General features: G+C 50.4%; 1 protein-coding gene across 1 annotated transcript; it reads right to left on the bottom strand.

The window, feature by feature from the left end:
* Positions 1-10457: 10457 nt before the first annotated feature.
* Positions 10458-24717, bottom strand: CUNH20orf85 (chromosome unknown C20orf85 homolog). Its single transcript, XM_052723737.1, has 5 exons — positions 24647-24717; positions 23699-23787; positions 21370-21593; positions 19778-19876; positions 10458-18029 (listed from the first exon to the last, which is right to left on the bottom strand). Exons 1-5 carry the CDS (start codon positions 24715-24717, stop codon positions 17868-17870), a joined length of 645 nt encoding a protein of 214 aa, XP_052579697.1. The 3' UTR covers positions 10458-17867.
* Between the last annotated feature and the right edge of the window lie 1364 nt (positions 24718-26081).

The following is a 26081-nucleotide window of genomic DNA, read 5'->3' as shown; positions in this document are numbered from 1 at the left end:
AAAAGACTCGAGACTCAGGGTTTGTCCTAGAGCTGGCTCTTGACTCCCTTCAGGAAGCGTCCCTCAGGGTTCCTTGGTATTTTCCTTGGCTTGTCTTCACTGCTGACAAGCCAGAACCTTCGAGTTACAGAACACAGTGTCCTTCAAGGGATTAGGGATGAGACCCAGCTTCTAGCTCTGCCTCTCCCTCCTGTTCCATCTCTGATAGAGAAATGGAGGCTCAGAGAGGCTAAGCCACCTGTCTGTCTCTCTCTCTTGCAGTTCGTGTGGTGCTGACCCCTGGCTGTGGTCCACATGGAGAGGTGTGCGTGACACAGGCTTTGAAGTGTTGGCATGCTGTGTAACCCTTCTCTTCTGAGGGATTCTGTACCCTCCAACCCTCCAAACTCCTCTCTGTCATTGTCTCTGTCCCTTGATACACTCTCAGCTCAACAGTGACCTGAGCAGGGGTCCTCAGAGGTCCCTTCCCAGAGCAGGGCCCCCTCTCTTCCTGCAGCTTCTGCCTTAGGGAGTGGTACAGCTTGTGGCCCTCTTGGTGTCCATGGCTGTTGGTGTCCTGTTTTCAAAGGAGCATCAGTTCTCTGGCTAGCCTTCATCTTGTTCTGGAAGAGTGGGGAGACTACCCAGAGGAACGAATGGATGAGTGGACACAGGCCTGGCCTCCCGCCCCACTTACACAGGTGTCCCTCCTGGAGGTGGGATGGCCTGAGCTCTCAGCTGGTGGACTGAGCTTTCTATCTGCTGAAGGACGATGCTTGAACTCATGGATGGAGCCCTGCCTCTCACAGCACAGGGAGACAGCCTGGGGTCTTTGAGCTGACTGTCCTGTCTGTGTCCAGGACCTTTCCTTTCCTGATGGGTTGGAGGTCTAGTCCTCCTCCTTCATAAACAGGTGGAGATGTCCCTGCCTAGGCCCAGACCCCAGGTGCTGCTCTACATCACAGCAGAGGCTGTGTCCAGGCCAAGAGGTCACTCGAGTTTGGGAGCATGGCCCTGAGGTCTCTGTTGCAGGCTGAGGATGGGTGAGGGACATTAGAGTTGGAGCATGGAGAGACTGGGTGTGCTGTTTTCTTCAGGGGCTTCCCTCTGCGGGGCATGGGCCACCATGTGGCTGTGGGGCTTCTGCTGCAGGTTCTGGGCAGACCTGGGTCTCACAGCTTTGAGGCGAGCCTATATATGTGACCCAGGCCCTGCATGTGTGATGGGACTCCCTCTCACGTGATGAGTGGGAGAGAGGATGCTGGGAGTCAGGCAGGTGACAGGCTTTGGCAGGTGGGGTTCCTAGCTGGTTGGCACCTTTCTCCCTGTGTGCAGCTCTAGAAGGAAGCCGACTGAGGAAGAAAATGATCTGGAGAGACATGGGGTGGGGAGCGCCGGGCAGGGGTGGGGAGCGCCGGGCAGGTGACAATGATGGCTGGGTTTTCTGTGGGTGACTGGCTGGTGACCTTTTGTAGGAGTGGATTCAGAAGTGACTGCTATTTGTCGAGGTACAGTTCAGAGACATCAGATGGAGTTGCTGCCTCTGTGCGAAATGTCAGGCCCCTGCTGTCCCTGGATGTGGAAAGTGCATCCAGCAGGCTGCAAGCTGAGATCTGACAGGTTCCTGAGGAAGTGTCCTCAGAAAAGTCTTGTGTGTCTGCTTATTTGTTGAGATGGTAACCAGCGACCTGTGTGTGTGTGTGTGTGTGTGTGTGCATGTATGTACCAGTAACTATGTGTGTATGTATGTACCAGTGTGCCTGTGCATATACATTTGTGAATGTGTACATATTTGTGTGCCTGTGCATGTGCATGTGTGGGCCTATGTATGCACGCTGCCTTTTTCCCTCCCTGGACTCCATCAGGCCTTTGTGGCATAGATAGAGTAGAAAACAGAGTTTCAACTATTTTCTCCCAAGAAACATCTATTTTTTTTTTTTTTTTTCAGGGAAGCTCTGGCTGAGTCAGTTAAGAGAAAAAAGCACCAACTTGGGCTAGGGTCCCCAGGGTCAGTTGGCTCTGATGCCTGCTCTCATCTCCTCTCTGGAGCAGAATAAGCTTTTGCTCAGTGGTGGGATCACCTGAGGGCCTGGGCCCTGGGTTCCAAGGCCCCACCGCTCAAAAGACCCATCCATATCACCTTTTAGCTTCTGCCTCCAAGGCCCTTTGAATCTGCAGATCAAAGCCTGGGGGCCAGAGCTTTGCCACACCTAGGTCTGCCCCAGGCTCAACCTGCTGGAGCTTCAGTGTGGTCCCTTCTGCCTTGCTGTGCCCTGCTGTCCTGATGTGTAAACTCAGACTGCAGAGTCCCCGGCCGCCATCTGAAGGGAGGGCTAAACTCAGAGTACCTTGACCAGTAGCTTATATACAGTGAGTGTGCAGTCAGCACTGACCATTGCCATCTGTGTTCAACAGCTACCGGCCAGGGAGCATTGTAGGTTTGGGCCTCCCTGAAAGCTGGGCTCTTGTGGAAACCCTGAGACTTTGGGGAGAAGCCAGTTAGAGGAGTCCTGTCTCCCAGCTGTGAGGAGGGGGCCAGATCCCTGGGCCCTTGGGGGAATGGGCAGAAGGTACTGATGGGACATCTGAGAGCTGGGTGAGACCTGGGCTGTGTTTCATCTTGCAGGTTACTGGGCTGGTGCTCTGGTCTCCAAGGATGTCATGGGGACTCTTGTCACCGGATGAGAGTCCACTCTGCCAGTCATCTCAGGAGTTAATCCTGGCATCTTCTGCAATGAGTTATAGAACCTCACTTTTTAGAAAACTGAGGCCCAGGGCCACTAGCAGGGACTGTAGCCTTTATGGTTGATGAGGGGTGTGGGCAGGGACTCTCCTTGTGACACTCAGATGTCCTTCTAGGGAAACTGACTCTCCAAGAGCACCAGCCTGGGGTCTCTATATGCAGAGCCTAGTGCCAGGTCCCAGGCCCCAGCCCAGCCTGGCCCCTCAATACTGAGTCTCATTTGAGTAAATGGTAGAGGGGACACATGAACCCAGGCCAGCTCCTGGCTGGTGACCGCCGCTCTCAACTGTCCCATTGCCTAGGATTGGAATCAATTACCAACTGGGGCACTTTTGCCTTGGATGGATGCTAAATACAACAGGCGCTGTTGGTGTAGGGAGCAGGGTCTTGGTGCCACTGTCTCTGCTGGGTGTGGTGCTCCACAGGAGGAGCTGAGAGGACTTCTGCACACCATGGCTGCTCATCCACCCGGGAGAGCTGGAGCGTGTGGCTCACGAGAACCCACAGAGTCCGGCTCTCTGGCCATTCCCCTGTACACAGGATAGCTGCCAGTCAGACTTCCCCATCCTCATTCTCCTCTGGACTGGAGGCCCAGTCAGAGTATCAACTGGGTCCTCCCCCTTCCCCTTACCTCCTCCCCCATCTCTGTCCAGCACTTGTGTCTGTGGGTTTTTTTTTTTTTTTTAGTATCTCCATCCTTGCCTGCTCCTCCCCCTCTTTGTCTCTCCCTCTCCCCTCTCTCCTCACTCCCCATCTTCTCTTCCACACCCTGGAAGTGGGGAGGCGGGGCTGTGCTGCTTGTGTTGACAACCCTGCCCCAGAGCTGCCGTTGAGGGTGTTGTAGGTGGACGTGCAGGACTGACTGTGCTCAGGGAGAAGTAGACCCCCAGAAGGGCCACAGCAGAGGACAGGAGGGTGGGCAGGTGGGGACAGCAGTGTCTCTAAGGACACAGGACCACCTTGGAGGTGACTGGGAATTCTTTCCACAGCACTAGAGAAGAGTCAGTCTTCTTCAAGTGCATTGCTGCTTAAGTGGGTAAGCAATCTCGATCTGGGCTGCTTGTACCCACATCCCCATGAACGGGGTGAACGCCATATCCGCAGCGTGCCGGTTAGTTTTGTTGATGTGGCACAAACTGGGGTCACCTGAGATGAAGGAGCCTCAGTTGAGGAACGCCTCTGTGAGATTTGCCTGTGGGCAAGCCTGTGGGTGTTTTCTGCATTGGTTAATTAATAATTGATGTGGAAGGGTCCAGCTCCCTGTGGGAGGTGTCTTCCCTGGGTTGGTAATCCTAGGTTGTATAAGGAAGCAGGCTAAGCAAGGTATGAGGAGCCGACCAGTAAGCATCACTCCCCCATGGCCTCTGCTTCGGTGTCTCTCCTCCGGTTCCTGCCCCAAATTCCTCCCTTGCTTTACCTGATGGACAGTAACCTGTAAGCCAAATAACCTCAAAGTTGCTTTTGGTTGTGGTGTTTCATCGCAGCAACAGAAATCAAACCAATACACCCAGGAAGGGGAGGTGTGCCTCTGGGCCCTCCATCCCCTGTCTGGAGTGACAGTCACATCACATTCTTCCCTGGGCACGTACTCCCCAGAAGGAGCTTTCCCAGGTTCACTTCAGGCCACGTGCTGGAGAAACATTCCGTACAGTGGGGGTTTGGATCCCAGACTCACCTTGCAGGCATCTTACAACCCGAGGCTGGACCTGAGCTCCCAACTCAAAAGTCTGGCAAGAAATCAAACAAAGCCAACAGACGAACACGTTTATCATTTCTCTGAAAACTCCTAAACCCGAGAAAACAGTACAATACACTGTCCCAAATGTGCAGCCTGGCGAATTTTCACAAGCTCTGCACAGCTGGGTCCCCAGGGTCTAGATTAAGAATGGAATGTGACCCGAAGTGCCCTCTCCCTGAACCCCTCCCGGCTGCCACCCCGCAGAGACCCCAGCCTGACTCTCAGATCGATGCTGTCTCCACACTTGATATAAATGGAAGCAGACAGTGCGTTCTTTTCAGTGTCTGGCGTCTTTGGCCCCATGTTCTGTGGGTTTATTTTTATCTTCAGTCCCACCAAAGCAGGTTTCCTAAGGCTGGGAAGGTTCCTACAAGCAGAACCTTCGGGTGCTAATGGCTGACAGAGGGAATGAATGACCAGTAAACCAACCGGCCTCAGGGATGAACAACCAAGGGATGGGAGGCTGGTGCTGGGGAGGCAGCTGAGCCATGCAGTAAAATGCTTGTCATGCAAATGCAAGGATCTGAGCTTGGGACCCAGCACCCATGGGAAAAGCTGGGCTTTGCAATCCCAGTGTCAGGAAGGAGACAGGTGGATCCCTGGAGTTGGCTGCTCAACTCACCTGGTGAGTTCTAGGTCACTGATAGACCTTGTGTCAAAAAACCCAGAAGCATGACACCCAAGGAACACCGAGATTGTCCTCTGGTCTCCATACTTACACACACAGAGGCACACATGTACAGGCACACACAAGAATAAGCACAAGAACAAGTGTGCACATATGAACAAAGCATACATAGGAACAAGCACAGGAGTACACACACACACACACACACATACACACACACACACACACACACACACACACACACACACACACACACACACACACACACAGCCTGGAGGATGGATCAGGGGTTCTAGGGCCCACCATGGCCTCTATTATGTTTAACTGACACATGATGGAAGTGACATGTATCTCATAAATCGGGAGGCTATACGAGGGAAAAATTGCATGCACACAACACAGAATTGACAATTTATAAACTCTGGCCATTTTTAGGAGAAGTTTGCACAACACAAAGTGGCCGTTGACAGGGTGGGACTTGTCATTGAGTGTTTACAATACAGCCCTCACCACCTCAGTTTCAAACTGGTTTGTCACCCTGAAAGGAGGCCTCTGTCAGAAGTCCCCATGCCCAGGTGGCCCTGATGCTCCCTCCCCAGTGTTCTGTTCCTATGAATTCACTTAGTCTGAGCATTTCCCACCACTGAGGTCATACACAGGAAGCCTTGGTGTTCTGACTTCTTGTCTCAGGCGCTCACCCACCTGGATGCATGTGTCACATCTGCTTCCTCTTTTGGCTTCTGGTCTTCAAGGCAGTTTTTGAAATAAAGACATGAACATTGGTGATGGTGGCCAAGAGTCCTCTTTTCCACCGGAGCACTCTGTTCTCTTCCCAAACCACCCCAGCCCCTTTCCACGGGGAAACAATCGGAGAACTAGTCTTTCATGGTGTTTTGCTTTTGAATTGGGAATTGTTTGACAACAGGAGACTCTGCAGTTCCAGGTGACTTGCTCTGTAGTATGACTTGAGAGCAGAGTGATGTGCGTCACCCTCAGGGTATAGCTTTGTCAGGCTGTCACCACAGCAGTCCTCACAGAACCTGTAGGTCAGGAGGTTTAGATGCTTGCTGTTGTCATCAGGAGGGACGTTTTCTCGAGAAAACTCATCTAACTCACTTTCAGAGAGGGGTGTCTAAGGCTGATGGCCTTGTCTGTGCAGACTTTGGAGAGGGCACCCTTGTTGGGTCAACATAGTGATGGCACAATGGTGCCAGTGGCCATGAGAGGAAGGGCACCCAAGACAAGATACAGACCAGAGGCATCCAGTGCCCATGAGAGGAAGGGCACCCAAGACAAGACACAGACCAGAGGCATCCAGTGCCCATGAGAGGAAGGGCACCCAAGACAAGACACAGACCAGAGGCATCCAGTGCCCATGAGAGGAAGGGCACCCAAGACAAGACACAGACCAGAGGCATCCAGTGGCCAGGCTCACTCTTCCTAGGCCAAGCTGTTCTTGAAGGAGCTCTCAGGACTCCATGAGAACCACAAAGATCACTTCCCAGGACTGTTGCTCAAATTGCTAAATGGTCTTTTAATTGAAAAAACAAACAAACCTGGAGCCAGATATCTGGGTAAATACTGAAAGATCAGAGAGACAAAGGAACAGACCCCTGCCATGTCTCACCTTGCCAACATGAATCCTCTCACTGAATGTCTCTGAGTCCTCAGCCGAAAGGGGTCCATCCAAAAAGTGCTCCTCAGCCAAAAAAAGCTTCAGTTCCTGTCTCCTCACGCCTTATATACCTTTCTCTGCCCTGCCATATCACTTCCTTCTTAGTGCTGGGATTAAAGACATGTGTGCTTCCCAAGCAAAGGCATGAGATCTCAAGTGCTGGGATTAAAGGTGTGTGCCACCACTGCCTGGCTCTGTTTCTCTCCTAGACTGAGTCAATCTCATGTAGTCCAGGGTGGCTTTGAACTCAGAGATCCAGACGGATCTCTGCCTCCCGAGAGCTAGGATAAAAGGTGTGTGCCACCACTACCTGGCCTCTAAGTTTAATCTAGTGGCTTGTTCTGTTCTCTGATCTTAAGGCAAATTTTATTAGGGTACACAATATATCACTACACAGGACTGTACCTCTGATAGCCCCCTTCCTTCCCGTAGGCCCCAGCGCCTTTCAACACCACCTCCCTGGGGACCAGGTTGCCAACACAAGAACTCTTGGGGGTGTGCTGAAGTCATATCCAAACCATAATACCCAGAGAAGATGGTGATGACAGAGGGTGATGGTGGCCTGTGGGGACAGCTTTGCTGAAGGACTATTGGGGTGAGGAAGGGGAAAGCCAAGACTTCTGCCTTGGCTGTGGGGAGGCTGGGAAGGGACAAAGGGACACTGTTAGTGAAGGGAGGTGGCTGCCAGAATAAAGTGAATTTTGATGTGTTCAGTTTGAGATGCCTTTTAGATACCCAAATGTAGACATCAGGAAAGCACTCAGAAATGTGTTTATTTGAGAAAGTATAAGCTGCTGTTTCTGGTGTATTTAATTTGTACCACACTTAATAATAATTGAAACATTTAAAAATGCAAAAACATTTAACAATTGGGTGATTTTTAATTTTTGAAAACCAAGTTGTTCAGCTTCCTTTGAGGAGAAAAAAGGAGCGAGGTAGCATCTGGCCTTGAATTCACTCTAGAACCCAGGAAGGCATTGAACTTACAACCTTCCTACCTCAGCCGCCCAAGTAGCTAGGGATGTAGGTGTGTACCACGAGGCCTGGTCCTGCTTTGTTGTCTCTTGGTTTGAGATATCTTAGTCCATTTTTTGTTGCTGAGACACAATAACCCAGGTGGGGTATGTTATAGACAAAAGAGGTTTACTGAGTCCACCTTTCCAGGGCACAAGGCAGAAGGTCTGTGTCTGAGGACAGCCTTCTTGAGAATAGTGTCCCAGGGCGGTTCAGGGCACCACACTGGAGACAGCATGCACAGGGATGTGTGGTGTCTGTCCAGTCTCTCTCCCTCCCCTGACAAAGCCCCCAAAGTCGGTCATGGGGCCTGATGACTCTGCCTGGCCCTCACTACTTCCAGATGTCACGGTGGGATGATGTTTCCCTCCCTGACTGCCTCACAGTGAGACCTAAGTCCCAGCATGAGTGTCCGGGGACAAGCTGTTGTCACAGCACAGCAGGGGTGATTCTGCTGCACCAGCCAGAGGTCACGCTGGGCCTCAGCACCATCTTGGTGGCTTGCCTAGCTTTGTTGGTTCAAGTTTCGAATATGCTCCTCTGATTTACCTTTACTTTTTATTTTGTGTGTGTGTGTGTGTGTGTGTGTGTGTGTGTGTGTGTGTGTTCAAGCGCGCACACACATGTGAGCACATGAGTACCACAGCAGGCACGTAGAGGTCTGAAGTCAAATTGGGGAGTTGGTTCTCTTCTTCCATGTGAGTCCTGGCTACTGACTCAGTTCGTCAGTCTTGGTGGCAGCAAGCACCTTTACTTGCTGAACCATCCTTCCAGGCCATATGCTCCTATACTTCATTCTAATTATTTTATAGAGTAAGGAGGCGACCCTTCTAACCAGTCTTTACTGCCAACTTGACACAGCCTAGAGTCATCTGAGAGGATAGACCTCAGCTGAGGGATTGCCCAAGTCAGATTGTCCTGTTTGTGGGAGATTGTCATTATCACTAAATTGGTGCAGGAGGGCCCGGCCCACTGTGGGCAGCAACACTCCCCAGGCAGGTGGTCCTGGGCTGTACAAGTTTGTTAAGGCAAACCAGCAAGCAGCGTTTCTCCACAGTCCCTGCTTCTGGTCCCATCTGAAGTTCCTGCCTTGTTCCTGCACTGACTTCCCTCAGTGATGGCATGTGTGACTTGGAAGTAAAATTCAAATAAGCCTCTTTCTGCCCTAGGTTGCTTTGGTCAGGGTGCTTTGTCATAGCAACAGAAAACTAACTAGGAGACAGAACTTGGTACCAGGGAGTGGAGAGTGCTGGGATGGAGTTGAGCATACATACAGCTTCCTATGCCTTTAGAATGCTTCATTCGAGGATTCTGGAACTTTGAGATGGGAAGGTCATCGAGTGCTCAGAGCTTAATAGGCCGTTATTGTGGAAGCTTGAAAGACAGTACTGATGAGAGAAATGTGAGGTAGGGCAAGACTGACTTAAGAGCTGGGACAGGGCTGTTTGTGTGATACTTTGACTAATAATCTGAAGAATCAGCTGTGATTAACAAGGGACCAGCCCCACTGAGGGGATCTCTGCAAAGTGTTTCTTTGGGAGTCAGCACACCGAAACTGTGGTCCAGGGGCCACAGCTACATCCCAAGCAGGTATGAAACAGAACTAGAATGAGCTCATGAGACAAGCTGTGTGCACTGTGGTTGGCAGAACTTGAGAAGTGAGGATGCCCAAGCCCTTGGTGACAGGTCATGAGTGAGTCCAAGACACCACCCACAGCGACAGGACCCAGATTTAGCCTTTCACCTGATTGCTCCTGTGCTCTAGTTCTTCCCTTTTGGAATAAGAAACTTTGTAACTTGTAGTTTTTTTATGTAGGAAAACACAATAGAGATGTTGGACTTGTAAAGAGACACTGAACTTATAAAATGTTGGAATTTTTGAAAGATTGTGGGACTTTTAAAGTTGTACTCTGTCTTATAGAACAATATTAACATGACATCTTGGTGACAAGACAGGATTCTGGATAAACAGATGTGTTTGTGTGTCAAGTTGACGAGGGCTGGGGTGTTCTGGTTAGCCTGATCAACTTGACACAGCCTAGAGTCATCTGAGAGGATGTCTCAATCGAGGAATTGTCTGGGTCAGATTGGTGTATGGACATGTTTACAGGGGACTGTGTTGTTAACTGAGGCAGCAGGGCCCAGCCCAGTGTGTGCAGCAGCATTCTATGGACAGGTGGTCCCAGGCTGCATAAGAAAGCTAGCTCATCGTGAGCCTGTGGGCTAGCCAGGGAGCAAGCCAGCAAACAGCATTTCTCCATGGTTTCTGATTCAAGGTCCTTGACTTCCCTCAGTGATGGACTGTGATGTGGAAATTTAAGCCAAACAGTTTCCTCCCCAACTTAATAGAAAGTGGACTAAGACAGACACAGGAAATGGCTGTCATGGGGACAGGAGGAGGGCTGTTAGCTGGCATCTGGCTTCTGGGGAGGGGTTGGTGTGACGGCAGCTCCCAGGCACTGTGAGGGTCAGAATTCCATCTGACAGGAACCTTACCCACCTGTGTGGAGTAAGCAATGCCTGATTTTGGCAACAACACCCATCATATGGTCTCCCCAGAATGTAGAAGACAGTGGGGGGGACTCCAGCAGGTTGGGGGCTCAAGTTATGCCATTTGTCTATGTGGCCCCAGAAATATATAGAAACATGATTTCTTTTCTCATGGGAGTGGCGGGGGGGCTGCACTCAGAATTGTGTCTGTGGGTGTGCACTGGTACAGGGAGAGGGCTCTGCGGCCTGGCTCCTTCACCAGGCTGTTGGAAGCACTCAGTTCCCAGCAGGCAGTTGGGCCATGGCCACAGTTCCTCCTTGGCTGTTAGATGGTGGTTTCTTTTCGTTCTCATTCTGTGGAGATACCCTTGAGCATGCACACATGACAGCAGATGGTTTCCTTGAGAGGATGAGGATGAGAGCAAGAGATGGAAGGAGGGGGTGAAGGCATCTATTGTGTTAGGGGTAGAGACAAGTGAGACCTAACATTGATGAGCATTTTGTGGGCCACACTGACTGGCTCAGGAATGGACGTGCTCCCAAGTTGGAGTGAATGAGACAGTAGCTGGGAATCCTGGGAAACAGTCTTTGAGCACTGAGACTAAGGAAAGCCAGGAGCAGCTGCAGCCTTCTTGTGACCATGAGGAATGTGAGCCTGTCTGAGACTGACACCATGGCGAGTATCATGCTGATCCTTCTGCTTTCTTTCTTCTCCCCTACTAATAGGTGCAGTGCCTCATGGGAAGGGGTTGTCGGCCCAAAGGAGATAATGTAGTGGTTGAGTCCTTAACAGGGGTGAGAGCCACCCCAGTCATTGAGACCCCCAGGGAGGATTATCAGAGATACAAGGAAGCAACTTTCTTTTTTTACTGCCACCGGTTAGCAGAGAGTGTGTGACTCTCTCCACTGGGGCCATCAACATTATATCCTCAGGGGAGGCTGCTATCAGGACAGGTGAGAGAGAAAAAAATCCAGACCTTTGAAGATGAGCTGCTAGACTAGCTAGCCACTCCACGTGCCCCTGGACTTCCTTTTGGGATCCAAGAAACTTCCTCAAGGTTTAATCATGCAGAGATGTGTCTCCTATAGCTGGAATCAGACCAAGCTGAAGGGAACTGGGCGGAAAGATCCTGGTTCTAGAGACAGCCTCGGATAGCCTGGTCAAACTGCATGTGAAGCCTAGCTGCCCCCAGGGCTTCCCACCTAGGAATTAATATGTTCCTCTGTGTCTCGACTGGCTTGGGGCGGGTTACTTCCTTTTACAACCAATAGAGTCCCTGCATAGTTTCATAAAGGCAGGCAGATATGAAAGATTCACTCCCACAATGTCCTCTGGGACAGTAGCTTTTTATTTCTAAAACTTTTCATCGATTTCAAACTCCAAACCCCAGGAATGTTCATTTAGTATGACACCAGTGACCCTTTGGGGACAAAGCTCCACCAAACCGACATTTGGCCTCTTAGAGCCTTCATTTGAGTTGGTGTATTTAAGTTTCAACAAAACAACGTGAAGGTGGGTGGAGAGATGGCTCAGCTGTGTGAGCATTTCTGCTCTTCCACTGGACCTGGGTTCAATTCCCAGCCCCCCCCCATGGCTGGTTACAACCATCTGAAATGCCAGTTCCAGAAAATCTGATGTTCTTTTCTGGCCTCTAGGGGCACTGTATGCGTGTGGCACACAGACTTACACACAGTCAAAACACCCATACACATTAAAAATAAAGTAAAAAAAATTATTGAATTTAATTTTGTGGAGATGCCTAGACCTTGCCAGTGGGATTATATCATGCACATACAGTATGTGTAATCTCTGAAATATGATCATTATAATCTCTCAAGCAATCTATTCTGGGGCTTTGGGAACCTGAGATGCTGAGGCCTTGTGGACATCTGTCCTTGTTACAATGCTTATGAGTCGGTTCCTCTGGCTTTCAGCTTGTGTTCATTATACTTTTTGGTTAACTCAACACAAGTGTTTCTAATTTCTGTTAGACTCAAACATGCTTGCAGTGGGTCTGTTCTGGGTCCCTGATTCAGTCCTGTTTGGCAGCATTTTGAGCCTGTTCCTTTGGACTGAGTCCAGATGATGTCAATATCATGCACATGGGTTCACCAGCTGCGTCTTGACCTTGGAAATGCTACGGTATTTTACAGGGTGTGGTGACATTTATGGGCCTTCTTAGACACCCACAAAGAGGTGAATTTCCATAGATTAAATGTCAAGTTTGCAACGGTCCTGGGTAATTGAATCCTGGAGTACTGTCCACTTCAATTCTCAACTGGGCTGTTGACTTGGAGCTTGGGTCTCACTGGGTGCTGTGAGCACAGGGCAGATGGTTTTGTGCTGGAGGTCAGCCTGGAGCCAGGAGAAGCGGGTGGGGCAGATGGTGGAGCAGGGAAACAAGACACCCAGAGGGACAGCTCGTGTTCATTTCTTTAAATCAGAGCACAGATGTGGCTGGTTGATGAATAAGTTATTGCAGACAGACAGTATGCTGCCTGGTTTTACGTCATCTTGACACAAGCTAGAGTCATCTGAGAGGAGACCTCAACTGAGAAATGTCTCCATGAACTCCAGCTGTAGGCAAGCCTTTAGGGCATTTTCTTATTGATTGATGCAGGAGGGCGCAGCCCACTGTGGGTGGTACCACCCCTGGGCTGATGGTTCTAGGTGTTATAAGAGGCTGAGCAAGCCATGAGGAGCAAGCCAGTAAGCAGCACTCCTCCGTGGTCTCTGCATCAGCTCCCCTCCAGGTTCCTGACCTGTTTGAGTTTCTGCTTTGGCTTTCCTCAGTGGACTGTGACCCAGGATATGTGAGCAAATAGACCCTTTCTGTGGTGACATATTGTGTACCCTAATAAAGCTTGCCTGAGGATCAGAGGACAGAGCCAGCCACTAGATTAGACATTGAGGTTAGGCAGTGGTGGCACACACTTGTAATCCTAGCACTCTTTGAGAGGCAGAGATCCATCTGGATCTCTGTGAGTTCAAGGCCACCCTGGACTACATGAGGTTGACTCAGTCTAGGAGAGAAATAGAGCCAGACAGTGGTGGCACACACCTTTAATCCTAGCACTTGAGATCTCATGCCTTTGTTTTGGAAGCACACATGCCTTTAATCCCAGGAAATAATATGGCAGGGCAAAGAAAGGTATATAAGGTGTGAGGAGACAGGAACTAAAGGCTCTTTTTGGCTGAGGCCTTTCGGGTGAGGACTCAGAAACTTTCAGTCTGAGGATTCGTGGAAACAGGATTGGCTGAGGAGTTGGTGAGGTGAGGTTGGCTGTGGCTTACTCTGGTTCTCTGATCTTTCAGCTTTCACCCCAATATCTAGTACCGGGGTTTTTTCAATTATAAGACCATTTAAGATTTGAACAACATCTTTCCTCTCCAAGCTGCTTTTGGTCATGGTGTTTAACACGGCAATAGAAACCCTAAGGCAGACAGCCCCCACCACTGCAAGGGTTTCCCAGGTGTTAGCTAAGGATACCTAAGCAGAGGCTGGGAAGATGCCAAGCAAACATGAGGATCTGAGTTCAAATCTAGCACCATGTAAATTCTGGGCACTGTGGGGCACATCTATAAACCCAGAACTGGGAGGCGATGGCACTAACAGAGACAAGAGGATTCCTAGAGCCTTCTAGACACCTTGCCTAGCCAAATTCATGAGCTCTAGGCTTAGTGAGGCACCTTGTCTCAAAAAGTAAAATGAATAGCGATGGAGAAGAAATCTAAATGTCTAGCTCTGCTCTCTACATGCACACACACATGTGCCCAGAGACAAATACAACGCACATACTCTACACAATGAAACACATGAAGCCATCTAGATGTTGACAGGAGCAAATGGGGCAGGAGAGTATGTGCCTGGTCTCCTTCAGGCACTGGGGACGGAGCTAAGACCTCGAACATGCTAGGCAAGTGATTCACCACTGAGCTAGCTCTTTTCAATTTTATTTTAAGACAAAGTCTCCTCAATTGCCCAGTCTGGCTTTGAACTTGTTACCTTCCTGCTTCAGCCTCCTAAGCAGCTGGGATGACTAAGCCTGACGTAAGGCTCAGCTGTGGCCTGAGTCTCTTTCTCCTCACAAGGACCTGGGTCCATCTTCCTCCTCATGGGTGCAAACTGGATGTAAGTACCAGGTGAGCCCAGTGATGGCCACCATGGAGCCTGACATTTCCTGAAAGTCTCACGTGCTGTGATCCATTCATCTTTACCATCCCCATCTGCTGACCTGGCTACTGTCTAGTGGGTGCTGTCTTCAAGAGTCTGAAGTGGATGCTCTGTCTCCTGGTAGCTGGAAACTGAGACAGATCCAAGAGCCCTCCCCTTTTAAGAGGGGGTTTCATGTAGCTCAGGCTGACCTCAAACTCACTACATAGCCAAGGATGACCTTGAAATCCTGTTCCTCCTGCCTCCCAAGTGCTGGGATTCAGATGTGAGGCACCACACAGTGGTAGGGACAGAATCTGGGACTTGGTGCACACTGGGCAAGTGCCCTGCTAATGGGACCCTAGCCCCGGCTACAATTCCATCTAGTTTTGCTGGGGTTTTTTGGTTGCCTAACTGCTGTAGGCACACAGACAAGAAGGCCACTCCCAGATGCATCTTTTGATTAAGAATTAGAGCAAATGCCACCTGTCCGGAGAGGGTCATCCTCAGCCAAGGTGTGCACTGCCTCCTGTATGGAAATCCATGGAAACACAATCCTCAGTTTGCTGAAGGGGAGATGGGACAAACCAGTGCTTTTCTGGCCACTCTCCTTCACTTCAGGGACATCTGATCACAAGAAGCACGTGTTCTTCTTGAAGGGCAGATGCCTCACCTGCAGAACTGATTGAGATGCCAAAACATCGGATCGGATAGAGGCAGGCTTGGCCAAGCATCTGATTGTTCAGTCTACCTCAGGCTGAATGTCTGGGTGGTTGGGAACATCTCCAGAGCCAAACGGACCATGTGCCTACTTTCCTGAGAGACAGCTGGGTCAGGAGACAGAAAACTGTGAACCAGGAGGGCAGAGGAAGGAAGCTGTGTGCCAGCTGCCTTCCCGTCCCATTGGCTATACCACAGATGCACAGGATAGCAGCCCGACTTTGGAGTTGTATTATTGTGGAGGGGACAGATGTGGAGTCAAGGTTGAAGTGGCATGTTCCTTCTGGAGCTGAGGGGGTATTAGCCTTACTAACCACCTCTGGTGAGCTGCTGGAGAGTTCTGGCCATCCTTGGCTTGTAGATGTTATCCAGTTTCTGAGGTTACCAGGCTATAATGCAGTATGTGTGTGTGTGTGTGTGTGTGTGTGTGTGTGTGTGTGTGTGTGTGTGTGTGTGTGTGCTCTTCTCTTTGGGAGACTCAGAAGCCCAGGATGAGCTTATTTTAGTTTAACTAGCTACATTTGTAGTGACCTTATTTCTAGTTAAGTGTGTGTTTGAAGGGACAGGAGGTTGGGGCTTTGACAAATCTTTGGGAGTGGATCACAGTTCGACCCCAAGTGTCTTTTCTCAGGCCTAAAAGCCATGACATTCCCAGCTGTGGCTCTGACATCACACATAGTGGATGATGACCATGGCCACCATACTCAGAGGTAGGGTTGTCACCCCAAAGGGCTGTGCTCTTGAGAAGTCTCCCTTCCAGGCTGGGGAACTCAGGGAATACCATACCTTGGGGCTGGAGGAAGGATGCTGAAAGGCAGAGCACTCATCCCCCAGGAGCTGGAATGAGGTTTCGGTTAGGAGGCCTGGCCCTAGCTTCAAGAGGCTAGCTCTGGGGAGTCAGCACCATGGAAGTCAGACAGATGCTGGCTCAAATCTCCCCCTGGAGGCTCTCAGAAAGAGGAAGTCCCCACGTGGCAGGAGCTTGTCTGCTGGGGCTCCCCGCCCTTGGTATGGGGATGTCCGGATACTCAGAGAATTCTGTCCCCTGGTGTTGGGTGCCTGTCAGCCATGAAATCCCTTTTGGGGAGCGATAGAGGGATGAAGGGGTGGAAGCCCAGGTTCAGGACTGTGAGAGGGTCCTTGAATTTCCCTAAGACAAGGGACTCTTGGGCTTCAGCAATGGTTCCACCAAGTGACGCCTCTCCCAGCCTGTCAGCCAGTCATGAAGACTCCTTCCTGCCCACGGTTTAGACAGGAGGAAAACACATTTCATTGAGGAGCATGTGACTGACCACATGTGGCTACCCTGCTGGCTCAGCCCAGATCTGAAGAAGCTGCATATTGAACACCAGGACTGGAGCTGTGGCTAAGTGCTTGTCTAGCATGCAGGAGGCCCTGGACTTTAGTCCCAGCACTGCAGAGACCTGCTTTGGTGTTTTACGTCTACAATCCCAGCACTTGGGAGGTAGAGGCAGGAGGAGCAGAAGTCCAAGGTCATCCTCAGATGTCCATTGGCTCCGTGCCAGCCTAGACTACACAAAACCCTATCTTGGGGTCAGCATAGACCAGGAACAGCTCCTACGATGTTCCTAAGCTCTGCCTGTCTGTTTTTGAGGGTGCAGTTCATAATTCTCTGTCACATGATGCTCTTCCTCTCTGGCCACCTGGAAACCGCTCTCCTACCTGCTGCCGGAGGTCCAGGTGAAAAGTTGCAGAACTGAGCAGCGGGAATGCAGAAAGAAAGTGTCAGCTGAGGTACAGATGTCCACAAGTCAGAAGGGCCGGGGATCTGGGTTGGGAGGCCAGGTCACTGAATGGGTCAGGTGTGCTCAGCAAACTCAGGAAGGGACTTCTGGAAATCCACTTGGTGGCTTTGGCCTTGGTTTCTACCTTTAAAGCTGTGGTCTTCCTGAAGACACCTCAACAAAGAGCTTCAAGCTATCTCATTCCTTCTGAAGAGGAGCTGGTGTCTGGGCACAGAAGACCTGGACCAGCAAGTAATCTCACCATCAAGAGGAGGGTGGGAGAGGCCATGGAAGCTGACACGGCTTTTCACAGGTGGTTCCTGGAGACTAAGCCTAGGGTAGTGTGCAGGCGAGGCAAGCGCTCTATCACAGACCTACCTCTAGCTGCCTTTTTTACTTTCTATGTTCAGAACTGGGTTCCCCAGGCTACCCAGCTCGCTCTGCTTTCCAGGTGATCTTTGAATCTGTGTGTGATGACAGCCGTGCACCACTGTGCCTGAAGCTGGACAGTGTGTTAAAGTATCTCCTTTCTTGAGACAAGATCCTATATAACTCAGGCTAGCTTCAAATGTAATATCCCAAGGACGCCCTGGGACTTATTTCTTCTGTCTCCATCTCCCAAGTGTTATGATTGGTGCCATATCCAATTTCTGAGGTGTTAGAGCTTCGTGCATGTACATAAGCCATCTACCAACTGAGCTACATCCCCGGGTAGACAGTGTGCTTAAGAGTTAAATCACTGTTTTCCAAAACCATAGTTAGAGATTCCTACAGTATCAACAAACATACAAACCAGCAAACAAATAAATAAACCAGAGTATCTATTTACCTTACGTTAGCCAAGAATCTTGGGAGCACCGATGAACGACAACACCTAAGGCAAACTGTTGTCCTTCGGAACATCCATAGAGATGTGGGGAGCTGTCCTTGGGGAGGCTCACCCAGGCACAGGGCACATCCCACCTGAAGCCATGGTGACATTCAGTGCACGCCTTGCTCTGGCCAGTGCAGCTCTCGGGCGTAAGCCCCTTTGCAGCTGCGGATCTCTGTGTCATGCTCCAAGCACTTGTTCAGGCCTGGCACCCCAGATCGCCATCCAATGAAGCTCTGGGTGGTCTTTGGGATTGGAGGTGATGGAAGGATCTGAAGTGGAATGCAAGGGGTTAGTCATGGGAAGACTCCTTCCTGCCCACAGTGCTGATAGGAGGAAGACACACATTTCGCTGTGGAGCAAATGACCACATGTGCCACAGGGGTGTCTACAAGGTGCCCAGGATGCCTAGGATGCAGAAGACAGAAAAACCAATATTAAGCAGTGTGTGCTGCAGTGTGCATGCGTGTGTGTGTGTAGGCTAGAGTTTGGCTTTTGGGTGTTCATTAAGGTTCCTTTCTGTTTCTTTGGTAGCATTCTGACCAAAAGCACGCTGGAGAAGAAACGGTTTGTTTGACTTATTCTTCCATGTCACAGCTCATCAACGAAGGCATTCACCGCAGCGTGCCGAGCTGGAAACCATGGAGGAACATTGCTTGTTGGCTCATTCCCCAGCTCACTCACAGGGTCATGTTTATAGGGCTCTGTTATAAAGCCCAGGTCCACTTACTGCCTGGGGATAGTGCCACCAACAGTGGGCTTGGACCTCTAATCAATTCACAATCAAGAACCCCCCCCATACGTATGTCCATAGGCTGATCTGATCTAGGCTTTCCTTTCAGATGATTGCAGACTGTGTCAAGTGGACAAAGCTAACTAAGACACATGTCTTAGGATTTCCATTCCCAAACACCATGATAAAAAGCAAGTTGGGAGGAGGGTGTAAGGGTTTATTTCATCTTACAGTGTACAGTCCGTCATCCAGGGAAGTCAGGGCAGAATAGGGCAGGAACATGGAGGAGCTGAAGCAGAGGCCATGGAGGAGGATGCTTACTGGCTTGCTGCTCATGGCTTGCTCAGCCTGTTTCATTATAGAACCCAGGTCCACAGGTAGCACCACCACCCACGATGGCTGAGCCCTCCTACATCAATCAGTAATTTAGAAAATACATTGTGGACATGCCCACTTGCAAACCGTATGGAGGCATTTTCTTAATTGATAGTCCCCTTTCCCAAATGACCTTAGCATGTGTCAAGATGATATAAAACTAGTCTGACTTACATGTGTCTTCCTCAGTGGCTCCCTAGATTGTCTCACTGGTTCAGACAGACTGGCTGCTCACTGAGTCCCAGAGATTTGAACAGGAGCAGCCTGCCACGGAGAAGCCCTCCCAGTGACTCTGGTGACCCTTTGGAGTAGCGCCTGCCCACCGCATCCCTGATTTTCCGGTTGAGGATCCCTTTCTTGCTTGTTCACCCAGCACCCAGTAATGGCTGAGAATCACCACCCTCTGACAAATGCTGGTTCCTGTTCCCCAGTCCTTCAAGCACACTGTCCCACAGAACCCCAGTCCCCAAGGTGTTTCAGTAACCCTGAGATACAGTGACCAGGGAGGAAATGGACACACACATTCCAGGCCACTTGTCCAAGACAATGCAGGAGCTGAACAATCACGTGGGACTCGGCTCAGATCTCACTGTAGCTCTTGAGCCTCACTTGCTTTCCTGCTTCCATAGTGTGTGTGTGTGTGTGTGTGTGTGTGTGTGTGTGTGTGTGTGTGTGTGTGTGTGTTTGTGCTTATATGTACGTGTGTGTGTTTGTATGTGTTTGTGTGTGCAGGTGTGTGTGCAGGACTCACATGTGCGTGCAGGTGTCTTACCAGTGAGGTTCCCAGCCTGGTTCCAGGGCTCTTGTGGCTCCCAGAGTGGCCATGTCCTCACCTCTGGTGGCTGGATGGACTACAGTTGCAGTAGGACTTACTTTTTTCTTAGAAAATAGTATAAGAGCTGCCGGACGAACCTTGATGTATTTGTCCATGGGGCTCACTGGCCGGACACGGAAGTGGCTGGGCAGCTCGATCTTGGGCTTTGGAGTACGTGGTTCTTCACCTTCCAGCAGCTGAAACAGAACCCCAGGGACAAGGACCTCAGGCCGAGCCCCCAGGCACCGGTGGAGCTCCCAGCAGAGGTGCTGCTGATCCCAGCACAAGCAGAAAATGGTCAAAGTAGAATCTGAGCTGCCAAGTTAGTCCTGAGTGGCGCTTGCTGAGGCCCTTCAACTAGGAATTAATATCCCCATCATGGGACCAGAGAAGACATCCCTGGTCATGAACTCAAAGTAAAAAATGCCTGTGCTGGTTCCAAGACCAAGCTTTCCAATCAGAAACGAATGCCCCACACCCTGAGAGATTTTAAAGCCATTTAAAACTCCCTGGAAACCCAATTTAATTACACGTGAGGAATATTAATATCGAATCACTTTCGAACAGTACATTATTAAGGCCCCTACTTTATGCATTGAATTTCAAACTGTATAACTGTCTAAGAATTTTAAAAACCTCATTACAAATGGCATAATTTCAAAGCTGTGCAGTGGGTGGGCTGTGGGAGGGGCTTCCAATGCTGTAAGTTAGAGTATTTTGAACAATGCAGTTCTGGTCACTGTGTCCCGGCAGAGGAAGAGGACCTGCCTGGAGTCTGTTCTGAGGTAGCTATGTCACGAACAGGTCACCCTCAGAAGCCCCATGGGCATTACGACTGTCTACATAGTGTTGTTTTTTTTTTTTTTAATAAATGGGACCTACTCCCTCTAGAAGCAGGTTTCCCGGGAATGCTGGGAACTCCCCTGAGCTGACGGTGGCTGTCTCTGTGACCAGCACTGTGTCTCTGCCCATGTCACCATAACTCCCTCTTTTTGCGATGTTTGTCCTCTCTCATTCTGTCTAGACCCTTGCAGATGTCTGAATGTTTGACCCACACTTTGGGGGGCTCCTAGGAGGGCAGACACGGTCTCAATTATTCCTTACAGGTCCCCTTGTCTCCAGGCCTGCGGAGGGGGTCCACATACCTTTGTCCCACTCCACTTCACAGAAGGGAGGTGGTCAGGTGGCCTCAGGTGAGGCCGAGGCCTCTGGCCCCCATCTCTGTGCTGCCTTTGCCAGTCTTGTGCCCGACCATCATCCTTTGAACTCACTGGTCTTTTTATTAAAAATGGGCATGCAGTGGCAGCCCCACGCGCCTGGCTGCTGTGCAAACCACAGAGCTGGTTTAGAGGAAGTGCCTGGCCCACATATTGCACCTTGAGAGTACTCTACAACCCCTCAAAGGAAGGAACCTCTGGATTCAGGGGAGCAGAAAAAGCTAAATTGTGTGTGTGTGTGTGTGTGTGTGTGTGTGTGTTGCATGTGTGTGTGTGCGTGTGTGTACCTGTGCCTGCACAAGCGGATGCCAGAAGAAGACATCAGGTGTCCTATTTCATGGCTCTCTCTCCTCAGCCCCCTCTTTCAATTCATTCTTGCTGATTATCAGACGGTAGCCATTTATTTCCTGACGTGACTGGGCACAGCCTGGAGACAGGTGGGGAAGGGGGTTCCTGATAAACTTTTCAATCACCTTCTCCATGGAGGTCATCAAATATCCCCACTTCATCGGCCATTCTTCCTGGGCTTTATATTCAGCCTTCAGACGGTATCTCCTGAGAAAAAGAAACACTAAGTGGGAGGCGACACTCAGAAGGGCCTCGTGAGAACCTCTAATGTGTGGAGAACTGCTTGCCTCTGTGTCCTGCACACTGGCTGGTCTGCAGGGGATAGGAGTGGGGATGGAGCAGGAGAGAACTCAGTACCTAGGCTGAGCCTCCCTTAACTTATGTTGAGACCCTGGCAGGAGAGGAGGAGGAGGAGGAGGTGGTGGGAAGAGGTGGACCTAGGGGCATGGTACGGGGGTCGGGTGGGACTGGGACTGGCTACTGGAGGGCACGTGAGCACTAGCCCTCTTACTCTGGAGGCTCTACCTGTGCTCAGAGGAAGAGCGGCAAGCCGCAGAAACAACCATGGAATGAGACAGTGAGTTTAAAAAGACACTTACCCCTGGGTTCCTGCAAGTATAGACTCAGCAAGCGTGAACTTGACTGCTAGACCTTCCTTAAATGGTGTCCCCAGGTGCTCCAGTCCCACCCACCCCAATCCAGCCCTATTCTTTTTCATTCCACATTAAACAGTTTCTAGATGTCCACCTGTGAGCTGAGCTGAGGGGCAGCTGGTGAGGCGAGGTGTTAGGTTCTGCAAACATGGAGTTCACCTTGATCCTTCAGGTTCCTTCTATTTGGGAACCAGAATCTACACCCCTCCCCCATCCCTGATCTCTGCAGGTTTTGGGGTCTGGCTAAGCTATATACTCTGGGCCCCAAGCTTGGAAGACAAAGTCTATTTCTATTTCTTTTTATTTTTCTTTTCTTATGTGTGTGTTTGGTGTACAGGTGTGTGTAAAGTTCAGAGGTTAACCTTGGGTGTTGTCTTAGTCAGGGTTTCTGTTTCAAGTTGGGAAGGAAAGGGTTTATTTGGCTTACACTTCCTTATCATCAAACAAGGTCAGGAAAGAAACTCAAACAGGGCAGGAACCTGGAGGCAGGAGCTGATGAAAGGCCATGGAAGAGTGTTGCTTACTGGCTTGCTTCTCCTGGCTTGCTTAGTCTGCTTTCTTGTAGAACCCAGGAGCACCAGCCCAGTGATGGGACCACCTGCAGTGAGCTGGGCCCCTCCCCCATCAATCACTAATCAAGAAAACGCCCTACAGGCCTGCCTGCAGCCTGATCTTATGAAGGCATTTTCTTAATTAAGGCTCCCTCCTCACAAATGACTCTAGTTTGTGTCAAATTGACAAAACTATCCAGCACAATTGTCGTTCTTAGGAGCCCTCCACTCTGTCTTGGAGATGGGATTTCTCAGTAGGACCTGGGGCTCAGGCTATACTGGTTGACCAGAAAGTTCCAGGGACCTTCCTGCCTCTTCCTCCTCCACCCTGGAGTTATAAGTGTTCACTATACACCGGGCTTTTTACATGGACTCTGGAGGTCACACTTGGGTCTTCATCCTGTGTGCAAACTTTCCAGGATAAGCCCTCTCCCAAGGCCAGAGTTTGTCTGTTTTCATGTATGCTGCGTACATTTAGTGTTTGAGTGTGTGTACATTTAGTGTTTGAGTGTGTGCGTGTGTGTGTACATTTAGTGTTTGAGTGTGTGCGTGTGTGTGTACATTTAGTGTTTGAGTGTGTGCATGTGTGTGTACATTTAGTGTTTGAGTGTGTGCATGCATGTACATTTAGTGTTTGAGTGTGTGCATGTGTGTGTACATTTAGTGTTTGAGTGTGAGTATTGGAAGTCAGAGGACAGTTCAAGCGTTCTAGGGATCTGAACTCGGATCATTGGGCTTTCACTGTGAACACGCCCACGACTGAGCTGTCACTTTGCGTCCCAGAGTCTATTTCTCTTAAAGATGTAACCAACATGAGCCTCAAACATGTCTGTAAATTTCTCCCAACTCTCATGAATTTTCATGATATTTTCTTGGGGTGAATATTTAAATTTGTTAATTTTCCATTTCTAGTTAACCTCACGCTTGATCATGTCCATTTCCAGTGCTCGGGAGCCATGTTAGATACTGGAAAGCAGAATCTCTGGGCTCAAGAGGGCCAGTTCATAGGGGAGGGACCTTTTGATCTGGGTTTGAAGGATATGTAGGAGTTTGTCTAGTGGAGTGGGGAGAAAGGATGATGTTTCCTCTTGGAGGTTTGTGGGTGCTAATAAACACGTTTAAAACACTGAGATTGTGTGGTTCCTGGGAAATGACACTGTTTTCCACTTGAGAGAATTATACTGTTTCCTACAAAACAAAGTTAACGCGACAATTCCAATATGAGTAGGCTCTTCATCAGTTGTCCCCACGGGTGTTAAAGGACACAAAAGTCACAGAGATGGTCACTAGGGAGTTTATGAGGTGAGCCAGGGGCCTGTCATCCCAGATGCTCAGGTGGCTGCAGCAGGAGGATGCGCATGCCCGCCTGAGCTATGGAGCAGTGAGTTTAGAGCAGCCTGGGCAGCTCACAATTAAAGTAGGAAAAAGAAGCTTGGCGGCAGAGCGCTTGGCCAGCGTTATTGAGGCCCCAGATGCAAACCCAGTGCAGGAGGAGAGAGGAGAGACAGAGACAGAGACACAGACAGACAGAGACAGAGAGACAGAGAAAGGAGGGGGAAGGGAGGAGGGGAGGGTCAAGAGGGACAAATGTTCCTTGCATCTAAGGTCTAAATCAGACTCTTCTTATAGTGGTTAAAATGTCAGGTAGTGGAATACTACTCGGCACTCAAAAATATCCATTACAAATGTCCGATGGACACAAATCTTTTAGAAAATAGATTTTTGTTGCTGTTGGAGACAAGGTCTCACTATGTAGACCAGGATGGCCTTGAACTCACAGAGATCAGCCAGTCTCTGCATCTCTAGTACTGGGATTAAAGGCTTGTGACACCACACCCAGCCCTGGGTCTTTTAAAATTAAAATTTCTTCTCCTTTAAAAGAATCTAGGAAATCCAAGAAAGGCTGAACCTTCGATGTTATCAAGTATTAGCATTTTAATTTTGTTTCTTCTTTTTAAATTCCCTATTGGAATTCTTCCAGTCTTCGCGGGGTGGGGGTGGGGGGCAGGAGGGAGGGGCCGCCAGACTGAGGTGTCCCTGTGTGCCTGACATGGCCTGCTCTCCTCCAAGTTCCTGATTATCCTAAGAGCACTCCAGCTGTGCCCAGCGGTCGACTGTCTTCTCGGTCTTGGTGGGGAAACTGAGGCCGCTATGGTGTGCGCATGGCAGAGGAGAAGGGCCCAGCCCCCGGGTCTTACCAGATCTCGTCCTGGGCCACAAGGTTCATGCGCTCTGCGGCAGTGGTGCTGAGCGGCTTCTGAGCTGCCATGGCTCTGGGGCCTGGGCAAACCCGTGCCCTCTTGCCCTAGACTCTGCGTCCTTTGTCGCTGGGAGACCGGTTGCCAGGTAACACATGACAATTAGGAGGTGGAGGTACTCCTGCAGGGGAGGAGGGTCCCTGGAGCTTGCTGCTGGCTTCGGCCCTCTGAGTGCCTGGTGGTCACACTGTCGTGCCCCTCTGCGACCTAACACCAACATCCCCACTCCTCTTTTGATACTGGAATTGCTCCCAGGGCTGGGCACATGCTCCACCACTGACCTACATTCTCAGTCTCTCTCTCTCTCTCTCTCTCTCTCTCTCTCTCTCTCTCTCTCTCTCTCTCTCTCTCTCTCTCCTCTCCTCTCCCTCCCTCCCTCCCTCCCTCCCTCCCTCCCTCCCTCCCCCCTCCCTCCCTCCCTCCCTCTCTCTCTCTCTCTCTCTCTCTCTCTCTCTCTCTCTCTCTCTCTCTCTCTCTCTCTTCCTGTTTAAAATTTGAGACAGGGTCTCCTAACCCAAGCAGACCTGTGATTTGAGATGCTCCTGTCTCAGCTCCCTGAGTATGCAGTATGGCCTGGCTTGTACTACCTACCAGCCCCTGGCCCTGGCCCTTTTCAAAACTTAAACCTCAAATGTGGAGGTTAGAGCTTCCATCCAGGCGCAGAATCCCAAGAGCACAGAGCGTGATGTCTATTAGAGAGAACACACCCTCCGGCCCAGACCCTGGGCATCATGACCCAGCACTGCCAGCTACCTCCAGTCATTGCAGACACCACACTTCCCTCCTCTTCACCCCCTGCAGAGCTTGGCTAGCTGCCCCAGGATTTTGGGTAGGCTGAGTCATCTAGCCAGGCTTCCCTTGTCTTCCAAAGTTTGTGGGAGATCCATTCACGTTGCTATGAGAGTCCTCACATATACTTTTCTACTCTTGCAAAGTATTCCAGCCCCTGCTTAAGGACAGTTAGTCTGTCAATGGTTTGAGGAGAACAGGCCACCGCCGATGTCCTGGGTGAGTAGGTCCTCAGGTGGTCTGGGGTCTTCTCCCTGACCCTGTCTCCCAGGTCGCTGTTCCTGTGGCTGAGGAAACCTTTACGGGAGGAGTGAAGTGGGTGACTAGGAAGACAGACCTATTGGGCATTCGTGCAACCCTGCTCCTGCTTTGGGAAGCTTCTAGATGTCTCTGTGAAATTAAGAATAAGCAAAGCTGCTGACCGCTGTGCTTGGCCTGATGTGGAGGCCTGCCCACCCCTCCTGCAAGCATTTGCTAAGGGCCTCGCTGAGCGTGATGCTGTGTGAATGCTGAGGGTGAAGAAGGGAGACACATCACGTGGAACAGGCAGGTAAGGATACAGGAGACGACACCCGGAGGTCATGAG

Source organism: Peromyscus californicus, unplaced genomic scaffold, assembly GCF_007827085.1.
Source record: "Peromyscus californicus insignis strain IS unplaced genomic scaffold, ASM782708v3 Scaffold_7__1_contigs__length_154581171, whole genome shotgun sequence".
NCBI lineage: Eukaryota > Metazoa > Chordata > Mammalia > Rodentia > Cricetidae > Peromyscus > Peromyscus californicus.
This window is presented reverse-complemented; position numbering and strand designations above follow the sequence as displayed.